A 25,491-nucleotide genomic window follows, 5' to 3' on the forward strand; every position below is an offset into this window, starting at 1 on the left:
ATTTACTCCTAAGTATCTGTTGAGCTCCCACAATGTCCCAGACACACTATTAAGCACCAGGGATGCAGGAGTGAAGGATTAGACCCCATTCCTGTTCCCATGAAAAACTCACTCTTCCTTGAACACAGTCTGAGGAAATAGGTGCTGGGAAAAATCAAGAAGGGAAAAATAGCTGCTTTAAGGCAATTCTCATGCCATGCCTTGGTCTGATTGCAGCTAGGAGTGCGCTGAGACAGTAGGAATGCCAGTAGGCAGAGTATCTCTTCATGAGAGTCTTAACGCTTTTCAAAACAGAAGAAAATTTCTCCTGGTGGCTTGTTTGTACTTAGCAACGAAGCATGCTGGGGTAAACCCAGCCCTGGTCAACCAGATACTCACCAGGGGTGATGAAGTCATGGCATCTAAAGTCAAGGTGGGCGCAGCTCCTGCTCTATCCCACCGCATGTTTTGTAATTATACAGGAAGGTCCAGTTTTTTGTGACTCGAGTTCACACGTTTATATCCTCACAACAGGCCAATGTTGGCATCTTTGGACCTTTCTAAACATCAACATTTCTGTTTTCCTTTAGGAATCGTCTACGAAGCCTGATAAAAAGGTTTCTGTCCCATCAGGACAGATTGGTGGCTCCATTGCTTTGCCCTCAGATCACCAAACAGGAGGCCTGAGTATTGGGGCCTCGAGCAGGGAGCTCCCATCCCAGGCATCGGGCGGCCTTGCTAACCCTCCTCCTGTCAACCTGGAGGACTCATTGGATGAAGATTTGATCCGCAATCCAGCCTCCTCTGTGGAAGCCGTGTCCAAGGAATTGGCTGCATTGAATAGCAGAGCAGCTGGGAACTCTGAATTCACACTGCCTGCACCCTCAAAAGCACCTGCAGAAAAAGTTGGAGGTGTTTTATGTACAGAAGAAAAAAGGAACTTTGCGAAGCCCAGTCCTTCTGCTCCACCACCAGCTAGCTCTCTGCAGTCACCCCTCAATTTTCTGGCAGAACAGGCTCTGGCACTGGGGCAGTCCTCTCAGGAGAAAAAACCAGAGAGTTCTGGCTACAAAGAGCTGTCCTGCCAGGCTCCCCTCAATAAGGGCCTGCCAGAAGTACATCAGTCCAAAGCTAAGCACCACAGCTTGCCACGGACGTCTCACGGGCCCCAAGTGGCAGTTCCTGTGCCTGGCCCCCAGGTCAAAGTCTTTCATGCCGGCACTCAGCAGCAGAAAAACTTCACGCCCCCATCTCCATTTGCCAATAAGCTCCAAGGCCCAAAGGCTTCTCCCCCACAGTGTCATCGTTCCCTCCTGCAGTTAGTGAAGACAGCGGCCAAAGGCCAGGGCTTCCATCCCTCTGCACCAGCCACCTCAGGAGGCCTGCCAGCCTCCAGCAGCAGCTCTCACAAGACCCCAGCCTCATCCTCTTCTGCCCTGAGCCATCCAGCAAAGCCACATTCAGTCAGCTCTGCAGGCTCATCTTACAAGAATAATCCCTTTGCCAGCTCTATCTCCAAACATGGGGTTTCTTCTGGCAGCTCTTCCTCGGGAGGAACACCAGTCCAGAGTTCTGTTTCTGGGAGCCTGGTGCCTGGCATACAGCCTCCCTCTGTGGGACAGGCCACCAGCCGACCCATACCAAGCTCAGCAGGGAAAAAAATGCCTGTTTCCCAGAAGTTGACCCTGGTAGCCCCTCCAGGTGGTCCAAACGGAGATTCCAGTGGTGGGACCCAGGGAGTGGCAAAGTTGCTGACCGCGTCGCCATCCCTAAAGCCCTCTGCAGTTAGTAGTGTGACATCGTCTACCTCCTTGTCAGTGAGTATCAGGCATAGCAGCCTGCCCTGCCCCACTCACAGGGGCCTTGGGGATGAGGTTGCTTGCCTTGCCCCGGGTGGAGAGTGAGATCTAAAACCACAGGTCAGGTAGGAACAGTGGGCTCAGACGTAGGAAGGGAGACTGGGCTCCCTATTCTCAGGTATTCACTTTTCTGGTGACAGGAAGCCCAGGATGGCCTAAAGCTGCTTCTGAGGAGGGCAGAGGGAGCTAAAGGATGGCCAGCACCATGCCTTTTCGGAGGCTGAGTCTGTGTGGCACAGAATGAGCCACAGCACTTGCCTTCCGTGACCCCTTGCCTTTCCGTCTCTCTAAACAAGGGCGGTGGAAATGCTGTCTTCTGTCAGTTGCATCATGCGGAGGTGTTCATGGACCAGGAATAGCAGGACCTTCTAAGAGTGATTCTGTTGGTTTTTGAAGGACAGAGTCCAGTAATTAATGCATCTTGCTTGTGTGTAATTACAGCAGGTTCGGGAAGAGGGAGTGAGCATATTTTTTTTCTTTTTCTTTTTTTTTTTGAGACGAAGTCTTGCTCTGTTGCCCAGGCTGGAGTGCAGTGGCGCTATCTCGGCTCACAGCAAGCTCCACCTTCCGGATTCACGCCATTCTCCTGCCTCAGCCTCCCTAGTAACTGGGACTACAGGCGCCCTCCACCGCGCCCAGCTAATTTTTTCTATTTTTAGTAGAGATGGAGTTTCACCACATTAGCCAGGATGGTCTCGATCTCCTGACCTCGTGATCTGCCCGCCTCGGCCTCCCAAAGTGCTGGGATTACAGGTGTGAGCCACCGCGCCCAGCCTCTTTTTCTAATATATAAATGAAGTGGTTGCAAAGACAAAACCATAGAAAGGTCTGTTGGAGGTCTCACCTCCTTTCCTGCACCCATCACCTCTGTAAGGTAACTAAGCTCTTTAGTTTCTGGTTTATTTTCCTCTTTTTAAACAAAAGATTAATAAATACAAATAAAGGTATATATGTATGTATGTGTGTGTATGTATATAAGTATATATACACATATAAATATACGTAAACATTTATGGATATCTATATTACATTTTTCTCTTCACAAAGGAGGCTTTTTTTTTTTTTTGAAACAGAGTCTGGCTCTGTCACCTAGGCTGGACTGCAGTAGCGCGATCACAGCTCACTGCAACCTCTGTAGGAGACATATTTAATATCCTGCTTTTTAAAAAATTATGTTCCCTGGAATCCATTCCATGTTGGTTCATAAAGACTGTCCTGGGTCCTGTCTTTGGGGCTGCAGGGTCGGAGGGTGCCTCCCAGGGCCATCTGACATGGATGTGTATGTCCTCCTTTGTGGACACACAAGGAGGATCCTTTGTGTTGCCAGGTTTGGTGTGAGTGAGCCACGAACAGGACTGGAGTTCTTACCACTTGCTGTGTTTCTTCCCTAGAAAGGAGCGAGTGGGACTGTGCTGCTGGCCGGCTCCTCTTTGATGGCTTCACCCTACAAGTCCAGCAGCCCAAAGCTGTCTGGGGCCATGAGCTCGAACTCCTTGGGAATTATAACCCCTGTCCCTATTCCTGTCCACGTGCTCTCCTTCAGCGCTGACTCCTCTGCCAAAGCAGGGGTCTCCAAGGATGCCATCGTCACAGGCCCTGCCCCCGGGTCCTTCCACCATGGCCTTGGCCACAGTAAGTGCTTCTTTGCTGCCTCTGGTCACTCAGGAACCTCTAGATTGTGGCCAGGGGTCCTGCTGTTGTGTACTCTGGTTCCTGTGTTTGAGTCTGGTGTGTGACTGTGGGGAACATCTCCGGGAACTGTGCCAAGCCCCCACTTCCCCTTTGGGTATGGTGCCCAGACTGGCCTGGCAGGTTATCGGGGGCTTTTGGCTGCTGGAGCTGCTTTTCTGTTTCTGTCTTCAATGTGTGTGTTTTGTTCTTTTCTCCCCTCCTGTTTTCTCTCAGGTCTTCTGGCTGGCTTGCACTCCAGCCCGCCCCATGCAGCGCCTCTCCCACACGCTGCGGTGCCCACCCATATCCCGCAGAGTCTGCCAGGTAATCACCCAACGGTCAGTGTGCCACGCGCACCGTGTGCCTTTGCCCTCTCCACCCCTAGGTGCTTTGCCCTGCCAAGGGTCTTGGTGTCTTTGCCTTGTCGCTGTTGTTGTTTTGGTTTGTCCTTTGAGGCTGTGCTTTGTCAGTACTCAGGGTGACACACACTTCTACTCTTGGGGTTTCCTCTGGTCCCCACTTGGAGCTGCCGCCAGGTCAGCCTCAGCCTGTGAGATCACAGGGAAAGTTGCGGGTGGCAGGGTGGTGCGCTTTTGTGTGCGGTGGAGGAGTTCCTAACCCTCGGCTCGTTTTTTTCTCTTCAGTTAAAAAAAAAAAAGGGAAGGTAATGGTGCATCTTCTCCAAGGGCTAATTGGGTACAACAAGGTCTTGGAATGCAAGCTGCTCCACTTTCAGATGTGATTGCTTAACAGAAGGCTCTCTAAACTTTGTTTCCGTTAAAGGGAAAATACAGGTAGCAGCCAGAGGCCACAGTGCAAGACTTTGAGAGGAGCAGCTTTAAATCTGTCCAGGTGTGAAAACTCCATCAGAACAGATTTGTGGGAGCACAGCAGGCATGTGGTCGGTGCTCCCCTTAGCACCTTCTGAAATAGGGAGCCTCTAAAAGCCTCAGGCTTGAGGCTGGTCTGGTAGCACCTGAGAAGAGGGCTCAGGTGCCCCGGGTTGGAACCTTTGCATTGAGTGCATCTGCCTCACCCTATCCCTAGTCTGCGATTCTTGGGTACGCCTCCTGGAATTCTGGCATGGGAAGTCTCATGGTGTCTCGGCTTTGACCTAGCATTGTTCCTACTGTAGACCTGCTTCAGACATGACCAGTATGCTACTTGGATAAGGGGAGAGCCACTCGTATGGAAGCCAGCCGAGGTAACCCTGGTGAACTGGTGCCAGGTAGAAGTAAGGACCCTCTGTGCTGCACGTCTCCCAAGTTACATCTGCCTCATGATGTGCTGTGGCTCCCTGGCACCATGGCGCATTATAGGAAACACCAGAGGCCATATGGGGCAAGACTAAATCTGTAAATCTCCACAATGGAAACTGTGCTTCTTTGAGGGGCTAAGCCTACAACACTACTGACTCCTCCCTTCCTTGGGAGGAGAAGTAAACTGCAGTGACTTCTCTACAGACTAGAGGCTGCAGAGCCACCTTGGTGAGAGCAGGGGTCTTTCCAAAGTCAGGCTGCCCTGCCTTTGCTTACTTTCAGGAACGTTACTCTCAGAAAAGCAAAGTAATTGAGGCCGGATGCGGTGGCTCTCACCTGTAATCCCAGCACTTTGGGAGGCTGAGGCAGGAGGATTGCCTGTGTCCAGGAGTTCAAGACCAGCCTGGGCAACATGGCAAGACCCTATCTCTACATTAAAAGAAAAAAATTAGCCAGGTGTGGTGGCATGTGCCTGTAGTCCCAGCTCTTCAGGAAGCTGAGGCAGGAGGATCACTTGAGCCGAGGAGGTCGAGGCTGCAGCGAGCTGTGGTCATGCTACTGCATTCCGGTGTGGGCAAGAGTGAGACCCTGTCTCAAAATATTGTTTTCTGGTATATTTTCATTTTTCCTCTGGGTATAAAAAGGCTATCAGAATAGGAAAAGTAAGTGCTAGTGTTCTGTACCACTGTAGGGTGACTGTAGTTAACAGTAGTATGTAGTTTCAATTAGGAGGAGGATATTGAACGTCGCCAACAAAAGGAGATGAAAAATGTTTGAGATGATGGATATGCTAATAACCCTAAGCTGACACTACACATTTTAGATGTCGAAACATCACTATGTACCCCATAAAATATGTGTCATTATTATGAGTCAGTTTTTAAAGCTGTTTAAGGCTCTCAGAGGCTGGATGTGGTGGCATTGAGAGGTAGGAGGATTGCTTGAACCCAGGAATCAGAGGGTATAGTGTGCTGTGATCATGCTTGTGAATAGCTGCTGTACTCCAGCCTGGGCAACATAGTGAGACCTCATCTCTAAAAAAATTTTTTTTAATCAGTTTAAAAGTTCGAGGAAAAAGAAAATCAATCAGAAAAGCAACTATACCAAAACAGGGTTATCCAAGTGAGCTTCTCTCACTTCCTTAGATGGACTTCAGCTTATAGGAGGACACGAGATGCGAGTAAGAAGCTATTTGCGCATTTCAGCTGCGTGACGTGTCTGCGTTGCTTTCCTTTCTTCTGTGGACTGAGAATGCTAGTGCCTTTGAATTTGTCTTTACAGGACCTGAGGGTCTTTTGATGGTAAGAGAATGAGTGATCGTTGCTGCCTTGAGTTCTGTGTGATCATCAGGCCTCGCCTCAAGATGGCAATTGTAGCCAGAGATGACGTAGCCCAAGTTGCATAGCAGAGTTGCTGTTCTGGAAACACTGTGCTGAGTGGCCACCGACCTTCACAATGCTAGTGTGCTTGCAGGCTGTGGCCAGGAGCAGTGTACACGAATAACTGCTGGCTGGTGTCTCATGGCTTGTTTGAGCTCTGGAACACTCAGCATTTGGGGACTTTTGCTATTTAGGTGTTTCCCTTGAAGTTTGGTTACTACTGCCTTAAGGAAATCAGAGAGCATGAAAAACTTGCGTTCTAATTTTTCTTACTCTTTTCCAGGTGCTTCTCAGCTTCACGGGAAAGGGCCTGCTGTACCACGGAAATTGTGACCGCTTCAGAGGCAAGGCTTGCCACTTGGGTCTGGGTGGAATCAGAACGTGCAGGTCTCCCAGGATGTACACTCACTGCGCCCTTTCTGCTGCTTGGTGTTCTTCTGGAGGAGCGTGAGTTCTCAGTGGAGCGCTTCTCGGCACTTCTGATGTGCCTCCCACGGAGGGAGCCGGGCCCTTGCCGCTCAGGAGGTGCAGACTACCCCGTGCTCTGGGCCTTGCAGCTCTGTCGCTAGACGGTTGTTAGAGGGGCAGCTCTAGGCTGGGGCGTGCGCTGGGCTGTGGTGGGAGGCACAGTGTTTACAGGCTCTGGTGGCAGAGCAGTTGGCACACCTGCAGGTGAATCTGCCTGACCCCCTGGCATTTGGTCAGAGTACCTCAGAGCATCCCACTGCTCAGGGGCTCCTTCTGGCTGCAGTAAGCTCCCTGGATGGTCACAGTGCCGCCCCATCCCCAGGCTGTGTGCTCAAGAGGACAAAACCCAGGCCAGAGCCACAGCTGGGAGACCTGCATTGTCCCTGCAAAATACTAAGAACACCTAGGGTGTGCTCTCTGTGGGGGCCAGTTTCTTCTCGGAACATGACAATGAAGCTCTTTCAGAGAAAAAAGACCTTTGTAGATTCAACAATTGTGATAGGATTTTTACAGACACCTATTTTGGGCTCAGTTTTCGTCATTACCATTAAATGCATTGGATAGAAGGGGACTGTTCTTCACACATCATATTATAGGAAGACATAATTCCAGTGCCTTTATGGTGGAGCAGAATTCGACAACACATGTCCATTCAGCCCTCTGAATGGATCTGAGATGAAGACCTTTTTAAAGATATGTCTGTATTGAAGACAAAGCCAGTTTTGAGTTTTTTACACTTGCACATCATTATCTGTGCCGTCCTGACTAGAAGGTTGTCTGGGCCCCCAAATTCCAAGTCCCAGTATAGCCAGGGCTCCCATTTTGTTTTTCCAGAGTTTGTGGAGTTGTACTGCAGAGCCCAAAGCCCTTCATCTCTCTGAGGGTCAAGGATACCAGGGGTCCCAAGTCACAGATAGACATTCCAGTTTGTCTTCTTAGGAATCATTCTTAGGCAGTGCGGCAGAAGCAGGCCTCTGTGAAGTGTCTGCCAGGTAGAAATAGGCCTTGAAGTCCTGGGGCTCTCCAGGCAGTGGGGTTATGTGTCGACTTAAGGGTGATGTGCGGAAGAGCTTGGAGAGTGGATCAGAGAGACTGGGACAGTTACTGCAGAGCTCCTAAGTCACCACTCAACCAGTGGCTGTTTCACAAGGATTTGAGGGCACTTGCCTGTCTTGTGAGGTCTGTGCCACAAGGTGAGTCTGAACTGACTGCTCCAGCTAAGTGATCTGAGGCACGTTGAGAGTATACGGTGTCCTCAGCACATACACCTGTGGGAAAACGGACCGCTCTTGGCTCCTGACTCCCAGGGTACAGCGCCCAGTAACTCATCCTTCATTTAGAGGTTTGCTGGCCTTCCTGGTTTCCCAAGGAGCAAGACCTCTGTCCGCCCTTTGGCCCGGCCTCTGCTCTGACTCCTTTTTTACATAAGAACCAATCTGTGTTTCACATTGGGCTAAGTGGATTCCTTATCCCTTTGTTACATATATTTTTTGCAACTTGGATTTCCAGTTTGTTTACAGAGTAGTCTTAGGTAGTAGCAAAAGAGCCAAAGAAGAGATTTGTATTGCTGAGCTCAAAGCCAAGCAGAGGCCGGCAGTGGAGGCTGAGCAGGGACTCTCCAGGCTTCTCTGCCCATAAACACCCGGGTCCCAGCCCCTCCTTCCTTTCCCTTTGGTGCTCCCTCCTCCCCATGTACCATTGCGCGTGCAGCTGGAGCAGAATACCCTCATTTTTAGGAATCTAGTGATGCCTCTTGCCTCAGGGAAACGTTTCTTTGATGGGGAGTTTGAGATTTCTTTTCCTTGTTTATGCTTTATTTGTGGTAATGAAAGAGCGAATGACTGAACAGCCATGGCAAGGCAGATCTACAGGTGAGGCCGCAGCAGAGGGTGGGGCAGAGCGGCCTCGGGGTCTGGGAGCTGCAGGGGTTTCCTTGGCGCAGCGAAAGTCTCTGAGCACTTACCGGGCGTGGCCGTTTCTTAGGTGTGAGAGGGGCTGTGGCTTTTGTGCAGCGACTATGTTGGTGTTAGGGGTGGTGTGGAGATTGTTAATCTTGTATAAAGCAATTCAATAAATTGTTTCAAGGTTTCCAAAACATTTTTTCTCACTCTTTTCTTTCTACCATGTGGAAGTAGTTCTTCCTGTAGGAGCTGTTATAGATGCAATATCCATTTTGGCTGAAAGCCGAGAGGGAGTGGGGGAAATAAACCTTGCATGCAAAAGAAGAAACGTGGACCGTAAAAGCAGACTCCAGCCACCAGGTTTATTTTCACGCTGTAAATAAACTTCCCTATTAGTTCCCGTTTTCTTATGTTCTACATGAGATACAGAGACCCAGAAATTCGCGTGGTGAATAATCAACTGTTGTGTATACCTAAATACCAATGAGATAATAAGCGAGACTTGTAAAGCACTGAAACTAAGGCTAACAGCAGCACAATCAACTATCAAAGGATTTAAATGCCAGAACTGTGAAACATTCTCTGTAGGTGCTGGGACAGTCTGGTTGACAATTAATGTCCACTCCAGCACCGAGGGCTGGACACTTGTGGTTTCTGTTCGCCTTTCCTAGCTTGGAGCCCAGATCTGTCTCATGAGCAGAGTAACTACTGAGGACGCTTCTCTGATGGAAAGTTCGTTTTAAGCCAGAAATCTGGAGAGATGTCATGCCAGGCAGCAGCCCCCACAGGCCCAGGCCTTTGTGGGGCAGAGTGTCACTGTCTGGTGTGCCACCAGTACCCATGCTGCATGGAGTGGGCTTGGCTGCTGTGGTTGGCTTGTCCTTCAGTGGTTTTCAGATTGTGTGCAGTTATCACGAGGAGTTTGTTGCTAGGAGTGTATAGGAAAAGGGAGGAAAAGGCATAGCAGTTGTCCAATCATTGGAGGATGAAGTGGGTCACTCAGGTTGAATGATGGTTGGGATGAGAGTTGCCTGTCTTCAGCCAGTGCCTGTCCCATATGTGGGCTGGACTCTGAGCAGCCTGGCAGCGAGAGTATGTATAAAATGCTTGGCCTGCACCAGGGCTAGGGAGAAGACGACACCAAGGAGGTCACTGCGTCGTAGGAGAGGGCCAGCGTCTGCCGTTATGAAGAGTTGCAAGAGCTGTGCCTACTTCTGCCCAGATACCAAGACCGCCAGCTCCTGGATGGACATATCCTTGTTGACATAGCGGTCATACTGAGCAGGGGTCAGCCTGCCACTCTGCAGGGCCTCTTCAATGGAGAACTTCTTGCCAGACTTCCTGTCGTGTATCACTGAGGACTCCCCATTGGGACCCTTCACTGAGATCTCCTCCCAGTCGCACTCCTGGCTTCTGAGTTTCACGAACATGTTCCAGTCGATGAGCCCGGCACGGTGGGCTTCCTCCGGGGACAGCTCGCGGCCTGTGTCAGGGTGGATGACTACGATGGAGCGCCGCAGGTGGTTCTCCCGCTGCTCCCGCTTGACGGCCACGGATCCCAGGCGCTTCTGCAGCTCATCGATCTCGAGGTCTTTGTCCTTGGAGAGCCTCTTGAGGTCATCCAGTTCCCTCTCCAGGGACCACAGTCTGGAGTCATGGCTGGTCCCAGAGTCCGCCACAGTCATGTTCCGCAGGTCTCGTGTTTCCGTCACTGCCATGTCAATTTCCGATTGGAGCCTTCGGGTCTCCAGCTGCAGGTTTTGCCTCTCCAGCTGTAATTTGTGGTTCTCTTCCCTTAGAAAGTCTAGTTCCTTGGATGACTTGGAGTTATGGAATTCCAGCTCCGAAAGCCTGGCTTCCAGCCAGCTCACCTCAACGTCCAGCTCGCGCTTGCTGTGGCTCTCCTCCTCCAGGCTGCTCTTGAGCCTCTGGATCTCTTGCTCGGTGTCGCCCTTCTCCACCTGGACACTCTCGGAGAGCACCACCTTCTCCTTGACCTCTGCCTTCTCCAGTGCAGCCAGTTTCCTCCGGAGGGTCTCGAGCTCACCCTCCAGGAGCTGCCGCCGGTGCTGCTCTTCTTCCAGCTGGAGTCGGAGCAGGGCATGCTCTCGCGCCTGTTGCGGGTCCTGCTGCAGCACCACCTTCTGCTTATGGGTTACCTTCTGATGGGCCTCAGCTTCTTCCTGTTCCAGCGCTGCCAGCCGCTGCTGCAACCGCTGCACCTCGCGCTCGGCCTCCCTGCGGGCCTGCCGCTCGCGCTCCAGCTCCTCCAGCTGCCGCTCAAGCTCAGTGCGCCGGCGCTGCAGCCGCCGCAGCTCTGCCCGCAGCTTGTCAATCTGCCGCAGCTCCATGTCGATGCTCTCGGCAAAGGCGCTCACCTCGGCCCGCAGGCCTGGCTCCTCCTCATACCTGACTACCTCCTGCTGCACCACCCTTTCCTTCACCCGCGAGAGCTCCTCCTCTTTCCGGGCGATCTGCTCTTCCTGGGAAGCTCGCTCTCTCTCCAGATCCACTTGCTTCTTCTGCTCCTCTGAGAGCTTTGCCCTCAGAGACGCCACCTCCTCCTTGGTTTGAGGGTCTTCTTGGAATTGGAGGATCTCCTGGACCACCTCTTTGGTCTGGACCTGGGGTTTGGTGTCTTTCAGGGCCTGGATTTCCTTTTTCAGCTGGTAGATCTCTAAATCACACCTTTCAATCAGTCTGGTCTTGTCCACGATCTCCTCCCTGAGCCGCTGAAGCTCCTTCTCCATCTCGGGGTCAGTCTTGTACTTAATGACTTCCTTAGTCACCTCTTTGACTTCCACCTGGGGGCCTCGCCTCCTGAGGGCCTCCAGCTCACTCTGGTAGCTCTGGAGCTGCTCCTCAGCACCCCGGTACTTTCGCTCCTGCTCCACAAGCTCCAGGCGGAGGTTCGCCACTTCACTCTCCGCCTTGGGGTCTGGCCGCACGATCTCCCGCACCTTCTCTTGCACCACCACTTTGGCATTCTCCTCCTCCAAGGCCCGTATCTTTCGGAGCAGCTCTGTCTTCTCCCTCTGGCTAGCGCGAGCCTTGGCAGCCTCGTCCTCGTATTGGCGGGTGAGATCGCTGACCTCCCTCTCGGTGGCCGCGTCCTTCTCCACCTTGAGCACCTCCTTGACGGTGATCTTGCCCTCGGCCATGGCCCGCTCCTTCTCTAGCCTCTTGAGCTTGTCCTGGAGGAAGCTCAGCTCCTCCTCCTGTTTCTCCGTGAGCTGGCCCTGGCGCTGGTGATCCTCCTGTAGCTGCTGGTACTCTGCCTCCAGCTGGGGATCATTCTGCAGTTTCACCACCTCTTTCTCGGTGACCTTCTCCTGCGCCCGGCTCTTCTCCTTAGCCAGGGCGGCCACACGCTGCTGCAGGAGGAGCACCTCTGCCTCCCGGGCGCCCTTCTGCCGCCTCAGTGCCTCCAGCTCCTCCCGCAGCTGCAAGACCTCATCTGCCTGGGCCCTGTCAGGCTCAATGCGCAGGACCTCCTTGACCACGTACTCCTGCCCTCCGTCCCTGGTCTCCTGCTCCAGGGCATGCAGCTGCAGCTGCAGTGCGTCCAGCTCCTCCTGCAGCAGCTGGTTCTTGTGCTGCTCCTCTGCCAGCGTCCGCTGCAGCTGCTGGAAGCTCTCCTCCAGCACCGGATCCGGCACCTTCTTGAGCACCTCCTTCCTCACCACTGACTCCTGAGGCCCCTGATTCCTCAAGGTCTGGATTTCTTCCTGGGTGCTCTTGACCTCGTTCTCCAGCTGCTGCCTCCGCTCAGTCTCCTCATCCAGTTCCTTCCTGATCTTCCACACCTCCTCCACTCCAGAGTCCGGCCTGTTCCTTTGCAGGGTCTCATGGGTCACTTCTACTTCCGGCTGCTGTGACGGAGAAGACAAGACAAGGTTAAAGCCAGGCTCTGGCAGCACATATGGGGCCTGTCCCCACCTGGTCAGAGTGGCTGTCCTGTGGTCCCCAAGGGACTCCCTCAGCGCCAGTTCATGTTAGTTGTAGAGTTCTAGGGTTACTTTCAAAAATGATCAAACAACTAGTTTGGGGTTTTTTTAAATCAGGTAAAACATTTTTGAGCTGTGGAAGAGTTTAAAATGAAACCACGGTCTCCCACCTCTGGTCCCCTTCCTAGGGCTTGTCTGTCAGCCTTGGAGATGCTATCTGTGCTCACACAAGCATGTCTGTCTGTAGTATGCACCATGTGTTTATCTTTCCTGCACAAATGGTATTTTTGCTGTGTGCCCTGCTGCTGACTGCACTTACAGAGCTCATTCCAGCTTAGCACAAAGAGTGCTGCTTCAAGATTTACCAGCAGCATAGTTTCCACTCTCTGGACAGAGCGCAATTTAGCCCATTGCTGACGAAGAGTGAACTGCTTCCAGTGTCTTGCTATTAAAAAACAATGCTGTCATCAACATCACGGACTTCAGAAAATAACATTCACTTTCTTTTGTTTCTTTCTCTTTTTTTGAGACAGAGTCTCGCTCTGTTGCCCAGGCTGGAGTGCAGTGGCGCATTCTCAGCTCCCTGCAGCCTCCACCTCCTGGGTTCAAGCAATTCTCCTGCCTCAGTCTCCTGAGTAGCTGGGATTACAAGCATGCGCCACGACGCCCAGCTAATTTTTGTATTTTTAGTAGAGACGGAGTTTTACCATGTTGGCCAGGCTGGTCTCGAACTCCTGACCTCAGGTGATCCGCCTGCCTCGGCCTCCCAAAGTGCTGGGATTACAAGCGTGAGCCACCATGCCCAGCTGAAAATAGCATTCACTTTCAGCAGATGTTTATTGAGTTGAATAAGTTCTCATGTCACTATAAGCATTGGCTTGGGCCAGTCTTTGCACTGGCCCTGCCCAGAAACGTTAGCAAGGGGACACTTCCATCAATTCACAGACCATTTCTCTAAGACAGAGTCTGTGTTTGTCACCTGTTAGAATAGCTTGAAGTAGAATTTCTTACTAAGATCAGTTACCTGTCTCAGGAGATTCAGAGCAAACTCCAGATTCTGCAGCCTCTGTCTGTTGATGGCATAAACTTCAGTGAACTTGGCGGCAAGTGCTGCTTCCTGCAGAGAAGAGGATTTAGGAGAGCGGTCAACAAACAGGTGTCAACAGGGTAAGCAACAGAGAGCTAGACAGCGTGGACGTGGTTCTTGAGAAGTGTGGAATTTGGGGGTAGAGGCATAGCTCTTGCCCACTCCTGCCTGGAGTTAGACTGTAGCCTCACCGGTGGAGAGAAAACTGGATCTCGAGGCAGAAGATCCAGGCGAGGGTCTTGGCCACACTGACTTTGAGCAAGTCTTTCTGCCTCTTAGAGCACCAGTGTTCTCTCTTGTGTGTACAGGAGACTAATATCAGCCCTCCACTGTACTTACTGAGGTGAGCAAAACAGGAACGTCCCAGATCCATGGTTCTGACCCTGACACTTCTGTTCAACTGTGTTTTCAAAAATTTTTATTTCTTAAAAGACAGAATCTCTTTCACTCAGACTGAAGTGCCGTGGTGTGATTGCAGCTCACTGCAGCCTCCCAAGTAGCTGGGACTACAGGTTTGCACCACCAGGCCTGGCTAATTTTTTTGTAGATGTGAGGTCCTGCTTTGTTGCCCAGGCTGTTCTCGAACTCCTGGGCTCAAGCAGTTCTCCCACCTCGGCCTCCCAAAGTGCTAGGATTACAGGCATGAGCCACTGCGCCCGGCCTTGCTGTCTTTCTAGGCATATTGATGTCACTGCCCTAGAACAAGTTCCTCATCTTCTCTTACCAAACCTGTTTGCACGCAGGAGGGCTCTCAGCGGCTTCCCTGTTGTGTATGCATCTCTGAGGCCAGCACGTGATACCGTGCTCCCTGGGGAGCAGGGCAGCTTGGCCTCCACCTCAGTCCCGAGGCCGCCCGGCCCACAGAACTCACCTCTTCCTTCACTTTGGCAGCAGGAGATTGGAGCCTGGCTCTCTTGCTCACGTGGCTGCTCCTTCCATTCTCCAAGTCGAGAAGAGACCTTAGTTTTTCTGCTTCTAACTCATAGTCCTGCATGAGAGAGAGACATGGCAGAGGGGAGATTAAAACAGCTGAGAAGAGACGGACATGTTCCTGTACGCCTTCCAGCTGACCCAGACCTGCCCTGTGCCATGTGCTGGTTTTGTAATCTGCATGGGTCTTCCTCACAGCTGCACCCTGTAGTGATTGCCAGGAGGTTTTGGGAATTACTGATACCTCAGCAGTACAGAGTGCCATCACTCAGTAACATATGAGACAAGAAGAAGGACCCCCCGAATTCCCCTCCCAGCCTTCCTACATGCCTAGAGATTTTCACATTCTGCTGCTGCTTTTAACATTGTACCATAACCCTGTCTCTCCTTGCCACCACCTCTTCTCATGTTTACCAGCTTGCTGACTTTATAATCCATCAGGTGGATGTGTGCTGATTCACGCAGCTTTCCCCTTCCACTGGACACAGGTCCTTTCCAGCGTACTAGTTTTGCTATTGTAAATAGTGCTGTTGCAACAATTTTGTTTATCCTGCATTTTTTTTTTTTTTTGTATTTTTTCCTTAAGGATAAATTACCCCAAAGAGTTTACTGCTTCAGAGTATAAAACCCTTTTACAGCATTCCATGTCTAGTACCATGCTGTTTTCCCAAAAGCCTGTGCCAGTTTGCACAGCAGCCGGCAGTGCCTCGGATGGCCAGCTCTACCCCCATGTGCCAGGGCCGGTGCTTGCTGCTTCTCTGACCAGGGGACGGTAGAACAAGGCCCCTGCTGTTTGTGCTTTGGGCAGAAGTTTCCCGGCTCACCTTTACAGCTTGCTGGTACTGCTGGGAATTGGCACAGATCTTCTGTACTTCCTGCTCCCTACTTGCTATCTCATCTAGCAGGTTCTGTAAGACAGAGTTTAAAAATCAAAACTAACTGGAAAAAAATTTTAAAAAGCAACCATGGATGCAGTAGCTGGAAATCTCAGAATCTGAATTTATTCTTCTGTAGCACAAAGTATGATGAATGGCTCCCTTGTATACGTTTTTATTCATTGCAAAAGGCAGTTCTTTTTTTTTTTTTTTTTTTTTGAGACAGTCTCACTGCATTGTCCAGGCTGGAGTACAGTGGCGCGATCTCAGCTCACTGCAACCTTAGCCTCCTGGGTTCAAGCAATTCTCCTGCCTCAGCCCAAGTAGCTGGGACTACAGGCTCCTGCCACCATACCCGGCTAATTTTTTTTTTGTATTTTTAGTAGAGATTGGGTTTTCACTGTGTTGGCCAGGCTGGTCTTGAACTCCTGAACTTGTGATCTGCCTGCCTCAGCCTCCCAAAATGCTGGGATTACAGGCGTGAGCCACCGTGCCCAGCCACAAAAGGCAGTTCTAAGGCTCTGTGAAGAAGGGCCAAGATCATTATCTCTGCTAGGAAACAAATGTTTACTGATGATTTGGACCACCAGACACTGTTCTGCTCTCTGACTTAGATTATCTCATTTAATCTTCAAACGATGCCAGGAGGTAAGCATCGTGACCTCCAGCTTATGAGTGAGGAAAGTAAAGCTTCCGAGGTGGGGATGTGGCTGATGGGGTGGACCTGGGATTTGCATCTCAGTCATTGGCTTCCCGTGTTCCTCCCTCACCCCAAGGCACTGCGTCGGGCATGGGGGAGGCAGGAGTCCCAGCTTTGAAAATGGGGTTTTCCCCACAAAGGCGGCTCCTCATTCTGTAGCTGTTCACTCACATAGCCAACCCACGCCAAGCATCCATTCTGCACCAGGCCCTGTGCGGGGCACTGAGCTGGGAGAAGTGAGCGACACACTCGGTTCTTGTTCTCAGAGGGTTGAGTGTTGGGAGCTTGAGCTGAGGCCCAGGGAGGACATAGCTGTGGCAGGCCTCTGCCCTGCTCCACCTCCTGAAGGCTTGGCTCCCCAGAAAGGGGCTTGCTGACCTCTGACCCTCCCTTGCCAGTGTGTGCCTGGGGCTGCAGAAGCGGCCGTCTCACCTTCTGGTTCTTCAGCTTGGTCTCCATCTGGCTGAGGCTGTCTGTCTCCTGGGGTTCGTAACTGGGGATGCTGGCTAGGAACTGCAGCACGTGGTCATGGCCGCGGCGGAAGTCCTCGTAGGCCGCCTTGGCACTCTGTAGGCTCTGCGCCCTGTCAAGGCAAAGCGTTCAGGCCTCAGCCACAGCAAGCAGATGCCTCACGGAGCCCTCATTTTTTTAAAAAAAGCGGGAAACAACCAAATGTAACAACTAGAAATACCCCAGGTGTCTCCCACAAAGGGTGGGTGGTAATTAGGGAACGTCAGGTTGCATTGTGGAGAACCAGGTGGGTCCATATACATTGACTTGCAGAGATGCCCATTGTGGATTACAGGACCCAGGTAAGCATGACTCAAAGGAGAGACCACAGGGCCGTCAGAGAATCTGACGAACTCACCAAAAAGAAAAAACAGCAAGATCTGTGGGACGTGGCTAAAGCATTGCTTAGAGGGAATTAGATCGCATTCTCAGAAAACAAAAATGGCCACCACCTACAGCACCCTCACCTGCGCTCCACCTGCTGGCGCAGGTTGTTGAAACGCTGGTCCAGCTTGTGCACCTCGGCCTCCTGGCGCTCCAGGTCTGGGCAGTGCTCCTGGAAGCGGCTGGCCAGTGTGCTCGAGCACTGCTTGGCCGCCTGCAAGTTCTGCTCCACCTCACCCAGGAGGGACTTCTGGGCCTGTAACTCAGAGGCCATGGCCTGGCGGGGCAGAGGAGGAGACGGCGGTGCTACGGCCAGGTGACAACCCCAGAGCTCCCAGAGCTCCCAGAGCCAGGTGACAACCCCCCCAAAGCCCCTGGGCCACTGGCTGTAGGAGGGTGGGCAAGGCCACAAGTAGGAAGGACCGGAGCCTTGATCTGTACATCCCAAACCTGAGTCACTTCTGCCATCTTGTTTTATTACAATGAACAAAGCTCCGAAAAACTAACTTCTAAAAACCCTGCAGCAGGCAGCTCGTGCCCTGCACTAGAACAGCCTGCCACTAGTCGTGAGGCTGTGGCAAAAGCAAGTCGTGAGATGGGAGTGTGAATAAGGGGCCTCAGGTCACAGACTTGAATGTTTCCTATGCTCAGGCAATGTGGGAAGGGGGCCCGTGGCAACTGCGAGGTAAGCAGGCCGAGGAGGCAGCTGCTCCTCTGCCCACTGACTTGCCCTCTGGGCTGCAGCCCAGGATGCCAGCTCTGCTCAGCAAGAGATACTGGGAACATGGATTGTTATGTGCTTTATGTGTTTTTTTTTGTTTGTTTGTTTTTTTTTTAAAGAGATAGGGTCTTGCAACATTGTCCGGACGGCTGGACTTAAACTCCAGGGCTCAAGCAATCCCGCCCCAGCCTCCTGAATGGCTGGTGTTACAGGCATGTGCCGCTACACTTGCTATTGCAGATATTTGATCTTAAAATGCTGGCACCCGAAATCCCGTAAGTCATACAGATCCCGTGAATAGCTCGGATTTGTACTGCGGGCCTCCATTTGTAGTTCCCAATTTGGGCATTCCAAACCCGGGGAGACTGGATGCTGGTGTCCTCGTCTGTCCAGACGGGGCGGGTGGATGTGCCTGATGCCCTCACCTGCTCAGAGAAGGACTCCCAGGACTTGGGCCCTAGACTCACCGCCAGCTCCTGCCCCTTGCTGTCCAGGACACGGCTGCTCTCAGGCACTGTGTCATCCTGATTCAGATGGTTCTCATGTGTGGCCAGCAACTCCCAGCCCTGCTGCAGGCTCTTCTCCAGGCGGTTGGCCACATCAACCCTGAGGACACCAGTCAGGCGTCAGGGGATGCCCACCTGGCCCCCTGACCCCCACCCCAACCTCCATGCTGCCTGTCTGCCACCCACTTCTCCTGGGCCAAGTCCAGCAGCTGCACGAGATGCTTGTATTTCCGGTTGGTGTCCTCCACCCGGGTCCTCAGCAGGGGTGTGGTGCCACTGCCTGGGAGGGCCTGGATGAAGGCTTCGCCCTCAGCTGTGCTCCGTGTCTTCTCAGGTTCAATCCGCAGTAGCTCGTTGGTGATGTTCTGTGGGGACCAGGGCCCCTCAGTTTTGGACACAGCCAGGCAGCCCCTTCCCCTGAGGATGTACCCAGGGTGGGCACAGATTCCCACATCAGGCACAGTGGAAGCAGCTGGAGAGGCCTGGCACACTCTGGGGCTCTGACCTGGCATCGGGACCCCAGCCTGAGGGCTGCATTTTTCACGAGCATCACAGGGAACCGCTGAGGTGGACTGGACTAGTGACACCAGAAGCACCCAGGCAGCTGCTGGGCCTGTGCTGTTCTCAGCACTGCACGCGGACGCTTCTGTTTAATCTTTGCGGCAACCCTGGGAGGTGAGTACTACGACTCCACCCAGTCACGGGTGGGGGCGTGACGACTCCCAGCAGCTTAGGAAGGGACTTGTGGGGTCAGGCTACACCCGAGACTGGCATCCTCTCGCCCCGACTCGGCCCTCACTGTGAGGCTCCATCAGAGGCTATGGCACTTCTCCAATCCCAGATCCTCTTCTGTAAAATTGGAGTGCTACTCACTGCCTCAGAGGGCTGCCTTGAGGATGTGGGAGACTTTGTATAGGAAAGGAGGTGGGGGGTGGTGGCCCCACCACGTCCCCCCTGGCATCAGCTCACCCTGTCCTTGCCACTGCCCTGCGAGCAGGGCCAACCCATCCTACTGAAGACACTGAGGCCTGGAGTTTATAAATATAAACGCTAACGTGTTTGCGGTCAAGCCAGCCGGTGACCCAGTCCTGGGGAATTCCACAGCCCATGTGCCATGCCAGGTGTCAGATCGACAAGCTGTGCAGGAACAATGCAAGTCTTGCCAGCTTTCTCCTGGGGAAGTAATGACAGCAGCCCTGCCACCTCCATGACTCGGGACCCGGTTACATGCAGCAGGCTGTCCCTGTCAGACACCTGCAGTGAATGTCCCAAGACTCCATGGGGAAAAGACCTCAAATAGGGGCCCCTGGGGGCCAGTGCAGGGCTCCCCCAGCCCCACCTGTGCTCCTGACCCGCAGGTACCTTGAGGTCCTTGGCCCGCTCGGCACTGTCCTGCACAGCCCGGCCTTGCTCCAGTGGTGGCCGCAGGATCCCTGTGATGGCCTTCTCCTGCCGGGCCAGGTCGCTGGCCACCTTGTCCAAGCCAGCCAGCAGCTGCCGCCCCTGTAGGTCAGAGGCATCTGTGGAGGGAGGGAGGACACAGGCAGGTGTCACAACGGGCCAGGGGTGTGAGGCCCGGGGATGGACCTAGGCAGCCAGCCCCCTGCCATCTCATCCACAGCACAGACCCTGGTCCAGCCCCTCCTCCCCGGTATCCCCAGGGCCTCAGGCAAGTGGCCCTGGCACCCACCTCTGGGATTCTCAGTCTTCAGCACCTCATACCGCTGCTGCAGCGTGCGTTTGCTCCCAGCTGCCTTCTGCCGCACGCTCCGGTACTGGCTGCCCAGGCTGTGAGGATAGAAATGAGCTGGGAACCTGGGCAGCCCACCACCCCCTGCACCCACAGAGGCGGGACTGCAGACTCTGGCTGGGCAGACACCCCAGAGGAGCCTGACAGCTCCATAGATGCAGACAGCAAGTGCTCACTGTGGCACTGGCCTTTCCGTGCTCCTGGGCTCAGAACTCTTCTCCCTCCTTCCCTCCTCCTCTTTCGTAGGAAGTCTTACTACCTAAAATTGTCTGTCCAATAATCTCCACCAAGATGTTACCTCTGAGGGAGCATACACAGTAGGTGCTCAATAAATACTTAATAAATGAAGGCATTCCTTGAATCATCCACTCATTCAGCAAGGAGTTCCTGGGCACCTACTTTGTACCAGGTACTGAACTAGGCCCTGGAGAGAGGAAATTCAAGGAGCCCAGGCCCAACGAGACTGATGCATACGCTAGTCACTTAATAAAAAGCGGTGCGTGCAGTGGAAGAAGGTGCCTGGGAGCAAAGAGGAGGCAGCCCTTATCCCAGCTGAGTCCCCCAGCCGAAGTGCTAGGGTCTGCAGGTACAGGGAGCAGTGTGTGCGGGAGCCAGGGGCCCTTAGAAACTGCTTAGAAACTCGTCAGGGGGCCAGGACGAAGCCCAGAGCTGGACATTCATGTTCAGCAAGTCAGCTGTCCCACGATCTGCCCCTCTCCTGCATGAACCTCCAAGGGGGTGCAGATGGAGAGTGTCAGTGACCCCCCCGCTCCCCACAGGCTGAGTCCAAATCCCCAGGGCTATGAATGGGGCCTGAGAGGCCCTGGGGGTGGGACTGGTCCATGCAGGCTCTCGCCTTTGCCCTTGTACCTGTCAGCCAGAGCCAGGGCCTCAGGGTCTGTGGGGGGGATCACAAAACAGACGGCCGGAGCAATCAGCTTGTTCCCAGCGCTGTCCATGAGCTCCCAGCTCTCCCCGTTGTTCTTCTGCAGGGTGTAGCTGTAGCCCCGCGAGATCAGGCCCTGGCGGGGGCAGGCCGCACAGTCAGGATCCCGGGAGGGCGTGAGTGCCTGGGAGCCCGGTTGCCATCTCACCCCGGACTCTTGGACCTGGGGAGCCCCGGCTCATCCCTTGGACCCTCCCCGTAGAGTGGGGAGGGGCATGCAGGAGAAGCACATATGTTGAGGCTGCCAGCCCAGCAACCCACCTCCATTTCCGTTTGGGGAACCTTCCCTCCCAATTCCCAGTCCCTGTGGTCTCTCCTCCATTCCCAAGCTCCAGATGGACACGTAACTTGAACCTGGCCAATGACTGGCATTCCCCAGCCACAGTCATTGGTATAGGGTGGACCCTGGCGTTCCCTGGCCACAGTGATTGGTGTAGGATGGACACGTGACTCACAGTGGGCCAATGAGAACCTGGCCTGGGACTTCTGAGGAGGGACTGGGGTTGCTAAGCTGGTGGAACACAAGGCGAGGGCAGCCGAGGTCGGGGCGGCGTAGGGGTGCCAGTTGGCCTGCACGAGGGGAAGGGTTGGCAGAGTGACACCAACCACGGAGACAGGCACAGGCTCCTGAGAACGGCGCCTGAGGCCCCAGATCCAACCATGTTACCCCAAAGATCTTGTAGTGATGTGAACAGAGGAGCTGGCCCCGCGCACCTGCTCCCCCTCAAAGTCACAGAGTGCCTCCACGGGGATGGGCTTGAGCGGAGTCTCCCGGCGGTACTTGAGGGGCACCACCTGCTGGCCTCGCTTCTGCAGCCCCCGCACCACGTCCTCATACTTGTCCAGCACCTTCTCCTGGTCCTGGAGAGAACGGGGTCAGGGGCCCGGGTGAGACCAACAGCCTTCCCCCTGGTGGGAGGACGCCGAGCAGGGGCTGGGTTCAGCAGGTGGGGTACTGTGGAGGGGCCTGTACAGGGCTGAGGGCAGGCATGGTATAGAGGGTCCCCCGACCCCCGGGCCAGCAGGGGTCCTGGGCCATCGCTCACATCCAGCTCCCGCAGCAGCAGCTCAATCTGGTACTGGTCCTTGAAGTCAGGGCCATACTTCTGGTTCAGGTCCGAGTCCACCTTGCGCAGCAGCTCCTTAGCGTCCTTCACGTCTTTGTGAAACTAGGGGAAAAGGTGGCTCTGTTACAGCCAGGAAACCACTAGAAGCACCTGGGCTTCTGTCCGAGGCTTCAAGCTCATCCCTCAGGCGGAGCTGGGCCTCCGGTTCACCTGGAGTCCAGCATGGGACCCTGTGCTGAGCCTGAGGCTCCTCTGCGTGGAGACAGCCCCACCCTCCCTGAGCTGGCTCCTTAGGGGCCTCACTGGGAGAAGCCAGGTCCCTTCCCACCCATCCACGAGATGCCACCTCTGTGACATGTTTTCTTGGATATATCAGTAAGTCTTGAGGTGTCTTTGATTCAGTTCCTCTCTCTGTACTAGGAACACCCAGACTTAATACTATAGCTTCTTTCTAGGTTTTGATAATAGCCTCCCCTTTTTGTTCTCGAAAATTCTCTTGCCCATTCTTCAGTCTATCAACTCTTGGGTCACTGTCAGCTATCCCCTGGGCTGAGCACATGGGCTGCAGCCATGAACAGGACCTGAAGCCCCCACCGTGCGGCTCAGACAGTGAATGAGGAGTGACACAGCGTCGCCCACATCCAGCTTTCCCCAGACACCTCAATCCTAAGAATTACCCGCAGCTTCTTAAGAACTCTCATTCCTCTGGAAACAGACAAGTGTCCAGCCACAGATGAGTGGATAAACACAGTGGTCTAGCCATACAATAGGATATGATTCAGCCATAAAAAGGGGTGAAGCACTGAAAATGCTACAACACGGATGAACCCGGAAAACATGATGCTCAGTGAGAGAAGCCAGACACAAAAGGGCAGAGATTACATGATCCCACTGATTCTTCATATTCGTTCTAGATGTGAAACATCTGGAACAGGCAAGTCCATAGAGACAGCAAGAAGACTAGAGGTGACCTGGGGCTGGGGGAGCGGGAATGGAAAACTTACTGCCTAATGAGTACAGGGTTGTTTGGTTTTTTTTTTTTTTGAGGCGGAGTCTCACTCTGTCGCCCAGGCTGGAGTGCAATGGCGCGATCTCAGCTCACTGCAACCTCTGCCTCCTGGGTTCAAGCAGTTCTCCTGCCTCAGCCTCCCATCTGGGACTACAGATATGGGCCACCACGCCTGGCTAACTTCTGTATTTTAGTAGAGATGGGGTTTCATCATGTTGTCCAGGCTGGTCTTGAACTCCTGATCTCAGGTGATCCACTCACCTCGGCTTCCCAAAGTGCTGGAATTACAGGCATGAGCTACCGTGCCCGGCCAGGGTATAGGGTTTCTGTTTGGGGTGATGGAAAGTTTTGCAAGTAGATGGTGGTGATGGTTGCACAACATTGTGAATGCAATGAATGCCACTGAATTGTACACTTAAAAATGCAAACTGGCCTGGTGCGGTGGCTCACGCCTGTAATCCCAGCACTTTAGGAGGCCGAGGTGGGAGGATCACCTGAGGTCGGGAGTTCGAGACCAGCCTGACCAACATGGCGAAACCCCGTCTTTACTGAAAATACAAAAATTAGCTGGGTGTGGTGGTGGGCACTTGTAATCCCAGCTGCTGTTCAGGAGGCTGAGGCAGGAGAATCACTTGAACCCAGGAGGCAGAGGTTGCAGTGATCTGAGATGGCACCACTGCACTCCAGCCTGGGTGACAGGGCAAGACTCTCTCAAAAAAAAAAAAAAAAAAAAAAAAAGGCAAATTTTGTTTTATGTATCTGCATGTATATTATACATTTTAACAAAATTAAAATCCCACACACTCACCCTGGGCCCCATGTGACCTGGGGAATCAGACTCTGGCCCTGGTCCTCAGGGAAGATGGACAGGGGCCGGCAAACTTGGGACATGTCTGCACATGCCATCAGAAGCATGGGTGCTGGGGGCCTGGGATGGCTGCCCCACAAGGCTCCTGGACCAAGCAGCACGAGGCCACACATGAGCCAGGTAGGCACTGAGCGCTCTCAGAGAGTAGCACCCTCGGTGCTGGGGGCACTCCCAGGAGAGGTAAGTACCTGGTGGTAGTCCTCCATGTACTTGAGGTGGCTCTCCTCGCAGATGAGCAGGTTCAGGTACTCCTTCCAGTCTGCGTGCACAGCCTCCATGTGCGCCTGCCAGGAAAAGAAGGGGCTGGTCACCACTGGGCAGGTACCGCAGACACCAAGGGAGGGATTGCTGGGATATTGGGCTGGGGCATGGCGGGGGAGGGAGGCTTCTGGCATCTGTCTGGGTGTGGCTACCACAGGGGTAGCCAGCTTCTGCTCAGGAGTGGGAGGAGGAGAGAGGGGTCACGTCAAGGAGCCAAACAGGGATGCCACATATGGATGCCCAGGCTGTGCGGTGCACAAGGGGCAAGTGGGGGCTGTGGTGCCTTCAGCAAATCTGTACAAAGGTACTTTCATGGACCGAACAGTGTCCCACCAAATCCATGACCCTGGCCAGGCATGGTGGCTCACGCCTGTAATCGCAGCACTTTGGAGGGCCGAGGCGGGTGGATCACCTGAGGTCAGGAGTTTGAGACTAGCCTGGCCCACATGATGAGGCCCTGTCTCTACTAAAAATACAAAAATTAGCTGGGTGTGGTGGTGTGCGCCTGTAGTCCCAGCTACTTGGGAGGCTGAGGCAGGAGAATTGCTTGAACCCAGGAGGTGGAGGTTGCAGTGAGCCAAGATTACACCATTGCACTCCAGCCTGGGCAACAACAGCGAAACTCCATCTCAGGCGGGGTTGGTGGGATTGTGGGGGTTGGGAAGAATGTGACCTTATTTGGGAATAAGATCTTTGCAGATGTCATTAGCTAAGGATCCTGAAATTAGGGTGAGCCCTAAATCCACTGACTGACATCCTTATAAGAAGAGAGAACACAGAGAGACATGGGGAGAGAAGGCCATGTGAAGACAGAGGAAGGGACTGGAATGATGCAGCCACAAGCCAAGGGCTGCTGGCAACCCCCAGAAGCCGGAAGAGCAAGGAAGGCACATGTCCTGGAGCTTCCAGAGGGAATGAGGCCCTAAGATACCTTGATTTCAGACTTACAGCCCACAGACCTCTGAGAGAATGAATTTCTGTTGTTTAAAGCCACTAAGTTTGTTTTAACTTGTTGCAGCAACTCTAGGAAACTAATACAGACCCCACAGGGGCTTCAGAAGTCCAGGGGCTGAGGGCAGAAGTGTCAATGGATCAGGATAAATGGAGGAGGCAGAGTCAGACACAGCAAGATAGAGACAGACAGACACAAGATTCAGCTTGCAGGACCCCCAGCTCCGGGGTCTGCCCGAGCTCCAGGCGGCCCACAGGCAGAGGCCGACCAGAAGCCACCCTGGGGGAGGTGTCTGGTCTCAGGGTGCACGAACCTCAATGGAGTTCCTCCCGGGGTGCTCGGCCACCAGCAGCTGGTCGCCTTCGCTGTGCAGTTTGTTGATTCTCTCCTCTTTGGCCTCCAGGTTCCGGTTGATGAAATTCTGCAGTGAGGGGCAGTGGAGGGGCCTCAGTGCCCAGCCTG

The 25,491-nt window shown here is 53.5% G+C and overlaps 2 protein-coding genes and 1 long non-coding RNA gene across 9 annotated transcripts in view; 2 read left to right on the top strand and 1 right to left on the bottom strand.

The window, feature by feature from the left end:
• The window catches only part of UBN1 (ubinuclein 1), a 34,487-nt gene extending 25,777 nt beyond the window's left edge, over window positions 1–8,710 (top strand). For 4 of the 6 annotated variants that reach the window (XM_054454306.2, XM_063654095.1, XM_063654092.1 and 1 more), the window contains exons 15-18: window positions 570–1,796; window positions 3,230–3,470; window positions 3,744–3,833; window positions 6,431–8,710. In XM_054454306.2, the coding sequence (XP_054310281.1) occupies window positions 570–1,796; window positions 3,230–3,470; window positions 3,744–3,833; window positions 6,431–6,480 (1,608 nt within the window). In that variant the 3' untranslated portion in view covers window positions 6,481–8,710. The remainder of the gene's footprint in view (window positions 1–569; window positions 1,797–3,229; window positions 3,471–3,743; window positions 3,834–6,430) is intronic. The other 2 variants (XM_054454307.2, XM_063654094.1) reach the window with 1 other exon arrangement.
• A 154-nt stretch (window positions 8,711–8,864) lies between these two features.
• PPL (periplakin) overlaps window positions 8,865–25,491 on the bottom strand; it is a 54,139-nt gene continuing 37,512 nt past the window's right edge. For both annotated transcript variants that reach the window (XM_063654091.1, XM_054454305.2), the window contains exons 8-22: window positions 25,343–25,450; window positions 24,005–24,100; window positions 21,919–22,041; window positions 21,587–21,733; window positions 20,797–20,948; window positions 19,867–19,964; window positions 19,539–19,696; window positions 18,363–18,541; window positions 18,138–18,276; window positions 17,033–17,226; window positions 16,488–16,638; window positions 15,305–15,388; window positions 14,422–14,538; window positions 13,488–13,580; window positions 8,865–12,388 (exon numbers count right to left, since the gene is read on the bottom strand). In XM_063654091.1, the coding sequence (XP_063510161.1) occupies window positions 9,725–12,388; window positions 13,488–13,580; window positions 14,422–14,538; window positions 15,305–15,388; window positions 16,488–16,638; window positions 17,033–17,226; window positions 18,138–18,276; window positions 18,363–18,541; window positions 19,539–19,696; window positions 19,867–19,964; window positions 20,797–20,948; window positions 21,587–21,733; window positions 21,919–22,041; window positions 24,005–24,100; window positions 25,343–25,450 (4,503 nt within the window). In that variant the 3' untranslated portion in view covers window positions 8,865–9,724. The remainder of the gene's footprint in view (window positions 12,389–13,487; window positions 13,581–14,421; window positions 14,539–15,304; window positions 15,389–16,487; window positions 16,639–17,032; window positions 17,227–18,137; window positions 18,277–18,362; window positions 18,542–19,538; window positions 19,697–19,866; window positions 19,965–20,796; window positions 20,949–21,586; window positions 21,734–21,918; window positions 22,042–24,004; window positions 24,101–25,342; window positions 25,451–25,491) is intronic.
• LOC134738512 (uncharacterized) lies at window positions 17,119–20,274 on the top strand. Its single transcript, XR_010124240.1, has 2 exons — window positions 17,119–18,851; window positions 19,535–20,274. It is a non-coding gene; the product is annotated as an uncharacterized LOC134738512 (long non-coding RNA).

This window comes from Pongo pygmaeus, chromosome 18 (genome assembly GCF_028885625.2).
Source record: "Pongo pygmaeus isolate AG05252 chromosome 18, NHGRI_mPonPyg2-v2.0_pri, whole genome shotgun sequence".
NCBI classification, from domain to species: domain Eukaryota; kingdom Metazoa; phylum Chordata; class Mammalia; order Primates; family Hominidae; genus Pongo; species Pongo pygmaeus.